We start from the raw sequence: 16,106 nt of genomic DNA, 5'->3' as shown, positions 1-16,106 counted from the left end.
GGGCCCCGGGCGGGGCCAAGCCTCACCACGCCCCCTTGCCTGCAGACGAATCTGCTCTCGGAAAGGGCTACCTCGGAACTCGCCCTGGACGCTGTCCTCGGGCAGGCCCCTTGGAGTGACCTGCTGCTCTGGGCACTGCTCCTGAACAGGGCTCAGACAGCCATGTACTTCTGGGAGATAGTGAGTGCTGACCTGTTCTCTGGTTCTGCTCTCTCCTACCTCCCTGTCCTTTACTTCCACTGGGGTCCAGTGCCCTGGTGGCAAGGTCCCCTAGCCACTGACGTCACCCCGACCCCCACCCCGTCCTCCATTCCTGACCAATGCCTCCGACTACTACTTCTTACTTTCCTTCCTTCCTCCTTTCTTTCCCTCCTTCCTTCTCTTCCTATATCATGTACTTTTTATAACCTGCCTTTCCGTTAATAATATGTATTGGGTGTTTTCCCTCGTTCATACATCTGATGAATCAGTCTTATTCTTACAAAACGGTTGCTTGTATGGGGGAGTTAGACGTTCTCCTGTGGCTGATGGGGAGTCTTTTAAACACAGGTACATTTGCAAATTAGACGCATTGCCCTAGTTGCAGTGCAGAAGGGGACTAGACTAGAGGCAAGGGTGCCCAGTAAGAAGGTAACGGTGGTGTCCTCCAGGCAGCCAAGAGGAGGGCCTGCACCAAAGCAGGCAGGATGGAGGTGTTGGGACACATTTAAGAAGCTTGAAAAGTTAAAAAAAAAAAAAGTCATGGGACTTGAATAGGATCTAAGATAGAACTATGTTTATGCCGAAGAATTATCTTGATAGGACCTGCCTTGGATTGTTTTCAGCCCATCAGGTCGTCGGTTAAATGTAGATTTTTTCCCTATTGAGATAAAATTCATGTAACATTTGTCCTTAAATGCTTTCAAACATCACCTGGGAAGCCACTTCTGCTCTGGGGAAGCTCCAAGAACCGTAGAGCAAAGGCGAGCCCCTGAACTGCTCTCTCAGGGGGCCCCCTGCTGTATCCACACACACAGGCAGTTACCTAAGAGGAGGATCTGAATTGCTCCCTTCGGCACCAACAACCAGGAATGTGAGCTCCTGCCTTCCAGGCCGCCACTGTGCTGGGGAGTAGGTGGTTCTGAGACACGTTAGTGAAAATGTCAGTGTTCTACTGAAATTTAGCATTTTCTTTCTTCATCAGGCACTCTTCTCTTTGTTGTAGATTTTATATTAGATTCCAGAAAATTCTGAAAAAGTTGATTCTGACAGTTTTTCAGCTTCTTTGTTGCTTTTGCGGAGGGATGGAGTTTTGAAGTTCTCTACCCCGCCATTGCAGGGGGACATCTCCGGCTGCTGCTCGGCCTGCCTGTAGCCTCTGATGTCATTCTAACTCCTCCTCAGCCTGTTCTAACAACCAGTCTGAGCCACTTGCCTTCTCACATTTCACCTGATGTTCAGTTTCTTCCAGATCCATCTGCAAACATCACATACTTGACCTCTGATGACCCTGGTTAATTTCTGACCCCTGGCTCTGTCCCTTCTCTTGGTCACAGGTTTTTCTCTCTTTTTTCACCCCTCTGAGAACCTCACTCCAAGCTCTGACCCTGTCCATGATCCAACCCCACTCTCTCTCTCCAGGGCTCCAATGCTGTGGCCTCAGCTCTTGGGGCCTGTCTGCTGCTCCGAGTGCTGGCGCGCATGGAGTCTGAGGCTGAGGAGGCAGCACGGAGGAAGGACCTGGCGGCCAAGTTTGAGGGGCTGGGTGTTGGTGCGCGGGGCACGGGTGCCTGGGGGCAGGGTCTGGAGCTCCCCACGCACCCTCTCCCCCTCCTTTCCCTCCCTCTCACGGGCATCCCTGCCCCCAGACCTATTCGGGGAGTGCTACCGCAGCAGCGAGCACCGGGCAGCTCGCCTGCTCATCCGTCGCTGCCCACTCTGGGGAGATGCCACCTGCCTCCAGCTTGCCATGCAGGCTGATGCCCGTGCCTTCTTTGCTCAGGATGGGGTACAGGTGAGTTTCTGGGGCATCAGCGCCCCTTCTGTCCCCAGCTGGCTTCCGGGGAGTTTGGAGGATAAGCCCCTACCGCTCCCCCTGCAGAAGTTCTCAGCCCTCTCCCAGGAAGGGTGCTCTTCCCGTTGGAAGCCCCAGCCCCAGCCCCAGCCCCGCCACAGGAAAGGCAGCCTTCCCACAGCACAGTCTGCCCCGCTACAAGTTCCATTCCAGGTACAGGAATTCCTCTCACAGGAAGTCCTTCCCAGTCCCATAGGGGATCCCATTCCTCCCAAGGGAGGGCCCGCCTCCCCCACCGGAAGTCCTTCCCACTTCCTTAAGAGTCCCCCAGTTACAGGTCTCCACACTAGAGTGGCCTTCCTGGACAATTACCTAGTGTTTTGGACAGACTCCAGTTTAGGAAATCCACCCTTCCTGTAGGGAGTCCTCTCCTTTGGGAAGCCCTGCTTGCCCTTCCAGTCTCTCCCATTCTTTTGTTTCGAAAACTTTCTCAGTATCCTTAATCTACATCTGATGGGTTCAGGATTCCCCCCTCAGTACCGGAAGTTCTTCCCATCCAGCAGGAAGTCCAGGTTATCCCAGCAGGAAGTCCCAACTCACCTGTTGGAATGGTTTGGCTGACATTTCAGATAATTACCCACAGTCCATTGGTTTGAATAGCGGTTAAATGCACGGGTTCCAGCCTGGTTCCCTGTCTGAACAGGGGTGGGGAATTCCTACCTGTCCTCCTGTGGGTGTGGTGAGGGTTAAGTGAGCTGCTCTGTGGAAAGTGCACAGCCCAGTATCCGGCATATTGTGCTCCTAAATGGGGGCTGCTCAACTCTACTAGCTGAGACCTGGGACAGGTGGTCCCTGCACCCCCAGGAGTTCTGGGTGCCCCATGGAGCATTTGCTCTGGGCTTGGAGCTGTGGCCCAGTTTCTGCCTGGGTTCTCCAGGAGGGAGCAGTGGGGAGGGCCAGGCTGCTAATCCTTCCCACACCCCACAGTCTCTGCTGACACAGAAGTGGTGGGGGGAGATGGACAGCACCACACCCATCTGGGCCCTGGTTCTCGCCTTCTTTTGCCCCCCACTCATCTACACCAACCTCATCGCCTTCAGGTCAGTGCGCTGGGGTTAGATGGGCAGGAGTGGGTCCTCACTTTCTCTTTCCTGCTCACCTCCGGCGCCTTCCTGCTTTGTCCAGTGCCCCCTCCCTGGTGGCATGTTCTAGGAGGTGAGCCTTTGGGGGCTCTCTGTGGAATCTCAGGGGTGGGGTTGTCTGGCCAGTGCTCTGGGGAAAGGTACTTCTGGGGTGACTCTAGGGGAGCCCCTGTCTGTCTCCCTGCCAAGTCTGGGTGAAGAAGTGTGGGTTTCCTGGGAGAACTCCTCTCTCTCCTCCCCCCATTTCTCACTGTGCTTCCCTCCATGCCAGGAGGTCGGATGACGAGTCCATACAGAAGGACCTGGTGTTGGGAGTGGAGAGGGACATCAATGGAGAAGGGCCTGCCGGGTAAGTGAAGCCCCTGCACCGTGGGAGGTACAGAGAGCAAGGCGGAGGGGAGAAGTTGGGCTTCAGGAGGTAGTGGTTTAGTGGATCTGCTGAAGATACCCAGGAGTGTCCCACAACACACTCAGGCTTGGGTCAAGGTGTGGTGCTGTGGCCGAGGAGGTCCTCACTGGGGATCAGTTGGTCTCATGCTGCGCATGTGTCCATCTCGATAGGGCAAGTGGAATTAGCGAATTTGGTTCATTTAGGGATCTGTCATCTGTTTCTTTTCTGACTCCAAGACCTTTGTTCTTCACCTCTGTGCTGGGGGCCACAGGCCTAAGCAAATAGTGTACGGAACTTCAGATAATGCCGAGGGGCAGGGGGATTATCTGGGGGATTTGGCTCTGCGTCAAGTTTGGACCCGAGTTCAAATCTTGGCTTTGACCTTGGAAGATACTCACCCCTGAGCCTCAGTTTCCTTTTCTGTAAAATGAAGGCACATTAGAGGTTGTACTTGTGTTAGGTTAGGCCAGGCATGCTGCCATAACAACACTCTAAATCTGCCAGTGGCTGGCAATAACAAAGGTTTCCTTCCACTCACATGCCATCTGTGACTTGGCCATGGCTCTGCTCCACCTGGTCTCTGCTTGGAGGTAAGTGAGTACCTCCCAGCTGAGATGCTGCTGGTCTCGTGGCAAAGGAAAGAGAGCCCTGGCGGACCACACACTGGCTCTTTAGGCCTCCACGTGGAAGTGACATGTGTCACTTTTGCCCTCATTTCATTAGCAAAAGCAAGTCACATGGCAATTCCTTAGCTCCTAATTCTCCCACTGGATGGGAACCAAAATGTCTGGTGCAGAGTAATACAATGTGTCACAGTGTCAGAGAGCTGGGGGAAAGCTTCGTGGACATAGTGTGTGTAAAATGCATATCCTAGTTCCTGGCGCATGGTAAGTGCTCAATTAATGGGAATTGTTATCACTAGTACATTGTAGCATGTAGCAGTGCTTCATTCTTTTTATGGCTGAATAATATTCCACTGTATGGATATGCCACATGGTGTCTATCCATTCATCAACTGATGGACTTTTGGGTTGTTTCCACTTTTGGATTATCATCTTTCTGTCTGGTTTATAAAGAGAGGATGCCTCTCCAAGCCAGTTTGTTTTTCCTGTTAACTTACTGGATTTATTATCACTAGCATTATTTATTTTGGCGTGTCTGATGAGAGGTCAGAATTAAGAGTCAGGATGAAAAACTGCGACAGAGGATCAGAACTCGGATGAGAGGGGTCAGAGATACGAGACCAAAAAGGTCAGAGTTCGGAAGCCAAATATGGTTGCCATGGTCAGGGATCAGATACAGGGAAGGAGGAGCTATATGAGAACAACTGGGCTGGATAATCTGGTATGAGCATTTGTCAGTCAGAAGTTAATATTGAGGGACAGAGCTGTCAAGCTTGGGAGCCAAGGTCATGAAAGTGAGGGGGTCAGAGGTCACATGGGAGGGTAAGCCCAGGGGCCAGAGGTCAGAGGGTGGAGGAAGGCAGAGGTGGAAAGTCAGCAGTGTCGATGATAGATTTCAGAGGTCAGAGGTTAGGTCAGAAGTCTAAAACATGGCAGATGGCAGATGTAGTTTCAGGTCAAGCAGGGTCAGAAGTCGTGAAGGTGCGGGGGTCAGGTGTGAACGACCAGAAGCCTTGATAATGGGCAAGCCAGGTGCAGAGGTCAGGCGGAGCCCTCCTCTCCCTCCTCCGTCTGTCCCACAGGCTGGCAGAGCCCCCTGAGAAGACGCCCTCAAGGGTGTCACGGCAGCCCGGCCACGGGGCCCGCCGCGGGGGGTGTCCCCCACGCCTGCGCCGCTGGCCCCAGTTCTGGGGCGCGCCGGTGACGGTCTTCATGGGCAACGTGGTCAGCTACCTCCTCTTCCTGCTGCTCTTCGCCCGCGTGCTGCTCATCGACTCCCAGCCTGCGCCACCCTGCGCCCTGGAGCTGCTGCTCTACTTCTGGGCCTTCACCCTGCTCTGCGAGGAGTTCCGCCAGGGCCTGGGCAGTGGCTGGGGCGGCCTGGTCACGGGGGGGTCCGGGCCAGGCCCCGGCCGGGCCCCGCTGCGCCGCCGACTGCATCTCTACCTCACTGACACCTGGAACCAGTGTGACCTGGTGGCTCTCACCTGCTTCCTCCTGGGTGTGGGCTGCCGGTGAGTGCTCCTGTGACCTTCGAACCCCTGGCCCACGACGACCTCTGACCCTTCCTATCCGGGAGCGGCTCCGCTCTCTGCTTCTCTGGTGGATTGCAGCTAAAACCGACTCCGCTTATTCTTAAAACACAAACAAAATCCACTCCTGGTTGAAAGTACTGCATAAAGATGTTCTAGAAGCAGTTTGCTCACACATGGTAATTGGCTTCAGGGCTAGTGGGACTGAAGTGAGAACCCCACTGCCTCTGCTGCTGTTTATTTTAGGTCTGGAGGGTGCCAGATGTTTCTCGAGCTCTTAAACCTGGCCCTGTAGCTGCACGACTGTCCTAGCTGAGCTTACTTTCTTCCCCCAGACACCAGGCCAGACGCCGGGCCACCCTCACCTCCTCCCACCTCCGCCTCTGCCGTTCACAGTCCCTGGTCCTGTTCTACCCCCCAACTCTCTCTGTCCCATCCCCTCTTCATCACTGGGCCCTCTCCCCAGCCTCCTGGACTCCTGTCTTTTCCCTCCAGTCCATTCTCTCCCAGGCGCCACAAGGGTCTTCCTACACCTAGAGCTGACCTCCCTTCCTGTGGCTCCCCAGTTCCCCTGGACAGAGCCCAGCCCCTGGAGCTGGCAGTGGAGCCCCTACCCACGGAGAAACAGGCTCACCCATTTCTGCAGAGCTGCTCCCATTTCTGTCTTTCATCCATACTCCAGCCTCTTTGAGTGCTGCTTGCAGTTCATTCCACACGGGGACATGACCTTGATCCTAGATATTCTGAATTGCATAGTTATAAAATAATAATCAGAATTTTATTAGTACTGATGAATTCTTACCAGGTGCTTTAAACTTCCTTGGTCGGTTTCATATGCAGGGCAGGCACACTAACTTCAGTTATTTTCATTTTCAGTCTCTGAAATGATTTCAACTTGGTTAATTATTATTTGGATGAAGTTTTACAACAAATATTTGGTGCATCATTCGTGTTTTTGTCTGTATCAAATTTTGGCCAAAGTCTAGGGTGTTTGTGAATTTTTCTCTATGGCTTTTATTTTGTTCATATCGCTTTCCTGGGTCGAATTTCTTAGGTTCAGATTTCATCAGGGAGCCTTGAATGTTCTGTTGGCCTTTTAGTCTATGAAAATGAAGACCATTTCTGTCTATTTATTTCTTAGCTAATTCAAAGAAATTGTGTGAGGAATTCCCCTCAAATATATCCTGTTGCCACAACTGAGCTGCAGAATATTAGTTCATTTCTTGCAGTTTCCAGATCATGCTGTGTGGTGTTCAGAGGGCAGAGGACGTGTCGAAATGTCCTTGTCCCCCTTTCTGAAACACTTTTCCCTCCTCTCTTGGGCCCAGCTAAGTCTTAACACTTCCTTTGGGCCTCATCTTTGCTGTCTCTGTCTCTGAGGGTCTTTCTTTTATCCTTCCCAGACTCTGGGTCCCTCCTGTGTGCTCCCCGAATGTCCCAAGATCACCCCCAATGGTGCTCTGAATATGGCTCGTACTATCTCTCACCTCACACTGGATCATAAACTCCTCAAGCCACATCTATCTCATCTCCTGGCAACGTAAAACATCTTTGAAATATAGTCTGTTGTCAAATAAATGCAGAACTATGTCCCCCATGAACTAGACCGAACGAATGGAGAAGGCCATAGAACAGAAAGTAATGATTTTCCTCAGCCCTTCCCAGCACTCCCCGCTTCACTGTAGTCACCTCCGTCAACAGTTTGGTGCCCATTCTGTCTGCTCTCTTTCTATGCATTTGTGTGGACAGACACACATACTTCTACACACAAATGACATTATATTTTATGCATTCTTCTGCAGCTTTTTCCTTTTCTCTACAATATGTCCTGGCATTGTTTCCATGTCAGTATTTGCACATAACTTATTCTTTGGAAATGCTGCATCAGGTTCTAGAGAAGAGGTTTTAGCCCTCACTGGCTAAAGATCAGTCAAAACAGGCTTCTCCTTGCCAGAATTTAATGAATGAATGAATTCTTTTCATAAGGCAGTGTGACAAAAATTCTGAACTTCAAGAGATAAAAATCAGGCAAAAAGTTTCTCCCCAAAGTCTCTTTCATTTTCTACTCAAGATAACATGAAGTTATGATCAGATAGTAGCTGCTCTGGGTCCAGGACCCTGTTGGTCATGTTTCTTTTTCTTTTTCTTTTTTTTACAGAGGCCTAGGAGTTAGGATATAGCTCTTTTTGATGAGAGCAGAGAGATTTGTGAGCACAACCTAGTGACTATTTACAAGGGTTGAAGGGACCTGACACCCCCTTTGATAAGCTAGATGGCTGAAAGCAGTGACCCCATACTCTTTTCTCAGTTGACTTATTGAGAGTCACGTTTCTTCTTTGCTGCTTTAGAAATGCTACAGAGTAATTCTACGTGAATAATTTATTCAAACAGCAAGATAAGAGAGTTTGTAGAACTCTGTGCTTCTGTTTATCGCTTGTATTTTGTATATAGTATCTTTGCGATGAAAGAGCTAAGTCCATGTACTACCATGCTTTAGGAATGCCAGTGATATTTTAGATATTTTTTCAAGATCACCATTTTCTAGGTTAGGGAAGAATTATTGCATGGGAAAAAAATCCAAACATCTTGGTTTACAAAAGAGAAATTTCTAATGATCTTAAAAAAAATGAATGGATGAATCATTTTGTTTCACCAGTCTCTTCTGGATAGACATTTCAGTTGCTTCTAGTTTTTTATTATTCTAAAGTAATAAAATTTTACATCCCGGATTTAAACTTTGTGGGTCAAAGGGTACATATATTCTTGACATGTTTAGATTTCCTTGTAAAATAGCTTCTCCTGTTTATACACACCTACCAGCAAGGTAAGAGAGTGCCCCCTGGAGGAAATGCTGGGCAATTACTGATACTTTGAATCTAAAATTGTAACTCAATAACTTTCAAATTTTTTTGCCAATCTGATGGGCAGAAATGACCTCATCTTTTTAAATATGCATCTCAGAGTACTAGTTAGTTTGGACTCTTTTGATAGCTAATGACCGTATGTACTTCTGTCATTGTATTTTTATAGCCTTTGCCCCCATTTTTATTTATAAATCGTGTGTGTGCGCGCGCACGCGCGTGTGTGTGTTTTGTAAATACTCTCCTTATTTTCTAGAACCTAATGGTTGGTGGTTTTGTTCTAAATACCCTTTCACAGTCTGCAGCTTGTCTTTCCACTTTTGTATGTTATCTTAGACATATGACCTAGTCTTCTTTAACTTTTCCTTTTAAAGTAACCTGAGATTTATTAAAAATGCTGCAAAATCAGGACAAACAATTCTGGTATACTTTTCACCCAGATATCCCAAATTTTTAACATCCTACATTATCAAAACCAGGAAATCTTCAAATTTTACCAACTGTCCACCGATGCCCATTGTCTTGTCCAGGAGCTAGTCCAGGACCCCATGTTACCTTAGTTGTAATCCTCTCTGATCTGGGACAGTAATTCAACTATTTGGCTACTATGACCTTGACTCTTGAACATTCCAAGACAGTTATTTTGTAGAAATTGCTTCAACTTGGGTTTGTCTAATGTTCCCTTATTATCAAATTAAGGGTAAGCATTTTTGACAGAGGTTTTTGCCTTGCTCTGTCCATCATATTTATGTTCTTTTGATGCACAGAAATTTTATATTTTAAAGTAGTTAACTTCATCAACGTTTTCCTTTATTGTAATCTTGTGATTTGTATATGACTTTTTTTCTTACATGACATCTTACTTTGTCTCAAGCTCATGAAGAAATTCTACATTTTCTTTTGAAGAGTTTAGCATTTTTGTCTTTTGTTGTAGGTTTTTAACCTATCCAGAGTTTAAATACATGATGATTTAATAGGGATATAATTTTAATTTTCCCCATAGAGATTGCTGATATTATTTGACCTTCTTTGTGAATTGTTACCCCTTTATCTGCTTGCCTTCCAGTTAGGTCCTTTGTCTTCTGCTTATTGGGTTGCTGGAACTCTATTTTGCCTTTTATAGGTTGGACAGTTTCTGGCATTTTTCTCAACTTGATTGTTACATGGACCTCTCTGTTTTTTGCTAAGGTCGTCGTTCATGCAGCCATTTTTTTTTTTATCATTAATCTACAATTACATGCTGAACATTATGTTTACTAGGCTCCCTCCCCCCTTCGCCAAGTCTCCCCCACAATCCCCATTACAGTCACTGTCCATCAGCGTACTAAGATGCCGTAGAATTACTGTCTTCTGTGTTGTACAGCCCTCCCCGTGTGCCTCCCCCAAATTAAACATGCTAATCATAATGCCCCCTCTCTTTTTCCCTGCCCTTATCCCTCCCTTCCCACCCATCCTCCACAGTCACTTTCCCTTTGGTAACTATTAGTCCATTCTTGGGTTCTGTGATTCTGCTGCTGTTTTGTTCCTTCAGTTTTTCTTTGTTCTTATACTCCACATATGAGTGAAATCATTTGGTACTTGTCTTTCTCCACCTGGCTTATTTCACTGAGCATAATACCCTCTAGCTCCATCCATGTTGTTGCAAATGGTAGGATTTGTTTTCTTCTTATGGCTGAATAATACTCCATTGTGTATCTGTACCACCTCTTCTTTATCCATTCATCTACTGATGGACACTTAGGTTGCTTCCATTTCTTGGCTATTGTAAATAGTGCTGCGATAAACATAGGGGTGCATCTGTCTTTATGCAGCCCTTTTTAAATAGGTGCCAGCGCCCTGCGAGGCCCAGCTTAGCACTGAAATCTGAGTAAACCCCAGGTGGATCCAAAGGTCCTGGTTCCAGCCCCAGGAAGCCACAGCTTCAGCTCACGCTTCGCCTCGTGATTTCCTGGAAGACTCGAGATTTTCTTTGCATCCTTTGAGCCTTGAGTGACCCCTGCTGCGTCTCCCCCACCCCAGGCTGACCCCCGGCCTGTATGACCTGGGCCGCACTGTTCTCTGCCTCGACTTCATGGTCTTCACGTTGCGACTGCTTCACATCTTCACGGTCAACAAACAGCTAGGGCCCAAGATCGTCATCGTGAGCAAGATGGTGAGGGGGCGGGGCCAGAGGAGGACAGGGGCGGGGCCAGAGCGGGTGGACACGCATTGCGCGGGCTGGTAGGGGCGGGGCTTTGGGCTCGGGGGCGGGGCTAGAGCGGGATGGGCGGGGTCGGCCTGTCTCACGTCCTTTCCCACAGGTGAAGGACGTGTTCTTCTTCCTCTTCTTCCTGGGCGTGTGGCTGGTTGCCTACGGGGTGGCCACGGAGGGGCTCCTCAGGCCCCAGGACCGTGACCTCCCGAATATCCTGCGCCGCGTCTTCTACCGGCCCTACCTGCAGATCTTTGGGCAGATCCCCCAGGAGGACATGGACGGTTAGGAGGGATGATTGGGCCCGACTGCACCTCTCTGTGCGCCCGCCCTGGGTCTCTGTCTGGCCCGTCTCTGAGTGTCCCCCTTCACAGTGGCCCTCATGGAGCATATCAACTGCTCGTCGGAGCAGGGCATCTGGGCGCGCCCACCCGGGGTCCAGGCGGGCTCCTGCGTCTCGCTCTATGCCAACTGGCTGGTGGTGCTCCTCCTCATCGTCTTCCTGCTCGTGGCCAACATCCTGCTGCTCAATTTGCTCATCGCCATGTTCAGGTGAGGCCCGACTGCTGTCGGATCGGACCTCTGCCAGCATGACCCTTGACCCCAGCGTGACTCTTGATCCCAGCTTGACCCTGACCCCAGCCTAATCAATTCTATCTTTAGTCGCTGAACTCTGACTCAGATCTAACACAGGCTTGTCTCCAAACCCAGCCAGATGCTGCTCCTGACCTGGACTTTGGACTCTGATCTTCTCGCTCAGCTCAAGGCTAGACATTCACTTTTTTACGTTGACAACATATATAACATAAAATTCGCCATTTTGGTATTTTTAAATGTATGACTCAGTGGCATTGCTTACATTCATAGTGTCATACAACCGTCACCATTATCTATTTCCCAAATATTTTCATCATTCCAGAGAGAGTGTACCCATTACGTAAATGTTAACTCCCCATTCCGTCTCCCCCAGTCCCTGGTAACCTCTAATCTACTTTCTGTCTCCATGAATTTGTCTCTTCTAGATGTTTTGTATAAATGGACTCACACACTCTATGTCCTTTTGTGTCTGGCTTATTTCCCTTAGCATAACGTTTTCAGGGTTCACCCATGTTGTATCCTGTGTCAGTACTTCATTCCTTTTTTTGGCTGAATAATATTCCATAGTGTGCATCTAAGACATTTTATTTATCCAGGCATCTGTTGATGGCAACTTGGATTGTTTCCGTCTTTTGGCAAGTGGAATAATGAACATTGGTGTTCACACATCTCTGTTTGAATCTGTTTTAATTTTGAGGTATATTTCTAAAATAGAATGCTGAGTCATATAGTAATTTTTTGTTTAGTGTTTTGAGGAACCACTGAACTGTTTTCTATAGTGGCTGTAGAAAATTTTACCCTTTTTACCTTCCCATTAGGGATATATGAGGTTACAATTTCTCCACATCCTTGCCAACAGTGGTTATTTTTTTGAAGACATTATAGCCATCCTAGTGGGTATGAACTGGTATTTCATTGTGGTTTTGATTTGCATTTAAGGACTAATGATGTTGAGCTTTACAATGTGCTTATTGCCCATTGTACATCTTCTTTGGAGAAATGTCTGTTCAAGTCCTTGCCCATTTTTTAATTGGGTTGTGTTTTTGTTATTGAATTGTGGCAGTTCTTTATATATTCTGGATTTTAAACTATCAGGTATATGATTTACAAATGTTTTCTCCCATTCTCTTGGTTGTCTTTTCCTTTTTTTTAAATAAAATCCTTTGGTGCACAAAAGTCTTAAATTTTGATGAAGTCCAGTTTACCTGTGTTTTCTTTTGTTCTTGGACTTTTGGTGTCATACCTAGGGACCCACTGCCAAATCCAAAATCATGAAGATTCACTCCTGTGTTTTATGGTTTTAGCTCTTATATCAGGTTGTCGGTCCGTTTTGACTTAAGTTTTGTATGTGAAGTGAGGTAGGGGTTCAACTTCATTCTTTTTATATGTGGAAATCCCATTGTTCCAGGCCTATTTGTTGAAGGCACTGTTTTTCCCCCTTTCAGTGGACTTGGCATCCTTGCTGAAAATCCGTTGGCCATTGTAGTAGTTTCCTCGGGCTTCCCTAACAAAGTACCAAAACAATGGATTGCTTGAAATAACAGATATTTATTGTCTCACAGTTCTGGAAGCTTGAAGTCCAAAGTCAAGGTATGGACAGGGTAGGTTCTTTCTGAGGCCTCTGAGGGAAAATCTTTTCCATGCCTCTTTCCTAGTTTATGGTGCATTGCTGGCAGTCTTTGGCTTGTAGATGCATCATTGCAATCTCTGTTTCCATCTTCATCTTACCTCCTCGTGTGCATGTCTGTTTCATATGTCACTTTTTATAAAGAAAGCAGTTGTACTGAATTAAAGGCCTACCCTCAAGACTTCATTTTAACTTGATTACTTTTGTCAAGACCCTGTTTCAATAAGGTCACATTCTGAGGTATTAGGGATTAGTACTTCAACTTACCCTTTTTGGGGGGACACAATTCAACTCATAACACTCATAGATGTAGGAGGTTTATTTCTGGATTCTCAGTTCTCCATTACTCGGCATGTCTATTTTCTGCAGTATCACATTGTCTTGGTTTTATAGCAAATTTTGAAGTTGGAAAGTGAGTCCTCTGACTTTGTCTTTTTCAAAATTGTTGAGGACTTCTTGCAATTTCATATGAATTTGAGGAAATTTCTCCATTTGAGAAATTTGAAAAGTTTCTGTAAGAACAGTCATTGGAATATTGGAATCGTATCAAATTTATAGATTGCTTTGCATAATATTGCCATTATAACAATATTAAATCTTTGTACTCATGAACACAGGATGTTTTGCCATTTACTTAGGTATTCTTTCAGCATTGTTTTGTAGTTTTCAATATACAGGTCTTTCACCTTCTTGGTTAAATTTATCCCTAGGTGCTTTATTCTTTTAGATTCTGTTGTAAATGGGTAGCTTTTTTTATTTTATTTTGACTGTTCATTGCAGGTGTATAGAAACACAGTTGGTTTTTGTCTATTATCTTGCACCCTGCAACTTTGCTGAATTCATTTATTAGCTGTAGTAGCTTTCCTGGAATTCTCTTGGATTTTCTATATATAGGATCATCTCATCTGTATTCTTCCTTTCCAATTTGGATGCTTTTTATTTCTTTTTCTTGTTTAATTGCTTTGGCTAGACCTTCCAGTACAATGATGAATAGCAGTGGTGAAAGTGGGCATCCCTGACCTTAGGGGAAAGTTTTCAGTCTTTCTTCATTGAATATGATGTTAGCTGTGTGTTTTTCATGTTGACGTTTCCTTCTATTACTACTTTTCCAAGTTTTTCTTTCTTTTTTTAACATCACAAAAGGGTGTTAGATTTTGTCAAATGCCTTCTCTGTAACAATTGAGATGATCATGTGGTTATTTCCAACTTTGTTCTATTTAGGTGGTGTATTTCATTGAGTGATTTTTGTATGTTGAACTACCCTTGCATTCTTGGGATAAATTCTTTCAATATGCTGCTAAGGTAGATTTGCTAGTATTTTGTTGAGGATTTTTGCATGTATATTCATGCACGATACTGGTCTGTAATTTTCTTTTTTTGTGATATCTTTATCTGACTTTGATGTCATGGTAATGCTGGCCCCTTAGAATGAGTCAGGAAGTGTTCTCTCCATTTTTTGGGAATAATTTAAGAACTGCTGTTAATTCTTTTAAACATGTTTGGTAGGATTTACCAGTGGAGCCATCTGGTCCTAGCATTTCGTTGTTGTTATTGTTGGGACATTTTTCTTCCTGAGTCAGTTTAGGTAATTTGTGTGTTTTTAGGCATTTGTCCATTTCATCTAGGTCATCTAATTTGCTGGTATGCAGTTGTTGATAGTATTATTTTATAATCCTGTTTACTTCTGTAAAGTCAGTAGTAATGTCCCCATTTTCATTTCTGATTTGATTATTTGTGTTCAGGCTGACTTTTGAACCTGACTCCTAACCTCTACCTAGTTTCATGACACTGTTCACAACTTGACCTCCGACATCTGACCCTTGGCCTTCCTAACCCAATTTCTAATCTAATCCTCTAATAAACTCTGACTTTATTGATCTTGACATCCGCCTGCTGCCTTGAACTTCAAACAGATACTGCCTGACATCTGTCCTTGATCCTCCGCGCCTGACTGGGCCTTGACTTCTGGTGACCCTTCGTCTTCGGTTCTCTACAGCTACACCTTCGGCAAAGTACAGGGCAACAGCGACCTCTACTGGAAGGCGCAGCGCTACAGCCTTATCCGGGAATTTCATTCCCGTCCTGCGCTGGCCCCACCGCTCATTGTCATCTCACATGTGCGTCTCCTCGTTCGACGATTGCGCAGGCGCCGAGCCAGCACGTCGTCCTTCCCGGCCTTCGAGCATTTTCGTGAGAGAGGGTCTTGGCTCAAAAGAAACACAGGGTGTTGGGACCCGGAGAAAAAGAAGCGCTTGAATAGGTTGGGGGGATGCCCAGAAACAATAATGGGCGGGGATTAGGATGCGAGGGGTGGAGCGTGGATGTTAGGGGAGTGGCCTGGAATTGCTCTGGTGTTTTGGGTGGAGGCTGGGCCTGGAAGGAGCGTGACTCGAGGGGTCGGGCCCTTTGACTGCATCTGACCCGGCCCTCCAGGGATCCACCTGTCAAAGAAAGCAGAGCGGAGACTGTTGACGTGGGAGTCGGTGCAGAAGGAGAATTTCCTGCTGGCGCGCGCGCGGGACAAGCGGGAGAGCGACTCCGAGCGTCTGAAGCGCACGTCGCAGAAGTGAGGGCGGGGCCTGTCCGGGGGCGGGGCTTCCAGCCTCCAGTGAGGATACCGAGACTTGGGGCTATCGCTTGCCAGGGGCCGGGCTAGAGGCGGAGCCTGCGGGGTGGGGTCCAGGAATGCTAGGAAGGAGAGCGGACCCCTAGGGGCGGGGCTTCCTAGGGGCGGGGCTTCCGAGCTAGGGGCACCGCCTGAAGCCCCAGGTCTGCAGGGTGGACATGGCCTTGAAGCAGCTGAGACAGATTCGCGAGTACGAGCAGCAGCGTCTGAAGGGGCTGGAACAGGAGGTGAGGACTCCGGGTCAGGCTGGGGGAGTGCGCCAGGCTGGGAACAGTGGGGTTCTGGTCTGGTGCCCTAATGTCTCTCCTGCTCCCCAGGTCCAGCACTGTAGCCGTGTCCTGGAATGGGTGGCCCAGACCCTGAGCCGCTCTGCGTTGCTGCCCCCAGGGGAACCACCTCCCCCAGTCCCACCTGAGCCCAGAGGTCAGTGTGTAGGGTCCACCTGTGTGTGTCTCTGGCCTCTGTGATCACCTACATCTGTGTCCCTGCTTTCCAGATCTCTGTTCCCCTATGTCTTGAGTGT

At 47.5% G+C, this 16,106-nt stretch overlaps 1 protein-coding gene across 6 annotated transcripts in view; it reads left to right on the top strand.

The window, feature by feature from the left end:
• TRPM4 (transient receptor potential cation channel subfamily M member 4) overlaps positions 1 to 16,106 on the top strand; it is a 32,037-nt gene that overhangs the window by 15,418 nt on the left and 513 nt on the right. For 3 of the 6 annotated variants that reach the window (XM_037005865.2, XM_037005864.2, XM_037005867.2), the window contains 13 exons: positions 46 to 180; positions 1,621 to 1,750; positions 1,848 to 1,993; positions 2,981 to 3,093; positions 3,407 to 3,484; positions 5,232 to 5,663; positions 10,562 to 10,694; positions 10,843 to 11,017; positions 11,108 to 11,285; positions 14,954 to 15,147; positions 15,391 to 15,523; positions 15,735 to 15,810; positions 15,901 to 16,006. In XM_037005865.2, the coding sequence (XP_036861760.1) occupies positions 46 to 180; positions 1,621 to 1,750; positions 1,848 to 1,993; positions 2,981 to 3,093; positions 3,407 to 3,484; positions 5,232 to 5,663; positions 10,562 to 10,694; positions 10,843 to 11,017; positions 11,108 to 11,285; positions 14,954 to 15,147; positions 15,391 to 15,523; positions 15,735 to 15,810; positions 15,901 to 16,006 (2,029 nt within the window). Of the gene's footprint in view, positions 1 to 45; positions 181 to 1,620; positions 1,751 to 1,847; positions 1,994 to 2,980; positions 3,094 to 3,406; positions 3,485 to 5,231; positions 5,664 to 10,561; positions 10,695 to 10,842; positions 11,018 to 11,107; positions 11,286 to 11,444; positions 11,500 to 14,870; positions 15,148 to 15,390; positions 15,524 to 15,734; positions 15,811 to 15,900; positions 16,007 to 16,106 lie in introns of those variants that run through there. The other 3 variants (XR_012126617.1, XM_073225751.1, XM_073225752.1) reach the window with 3 other exon arrangements.

Source organism: Manis javanica, chromosome 17 (genome assembly GCF_040802235.1).
Source record: "Manis javanica isolate MJ-LG chromosome 17, MJ_LKY, whole genome shotgun sequence".
Taxonomy (NCBI): domain Eukaryota; kingdom Metazoa; phylum Chordata; class Mammalia; order Pholidota; family Manidae; genus Manis; species Manis javanica.
The sequence above is the reverse complement of the archived record's forward strand: the minus strand, read 5'-3'. Positions and strand labels throughout refer to the sequence as shown.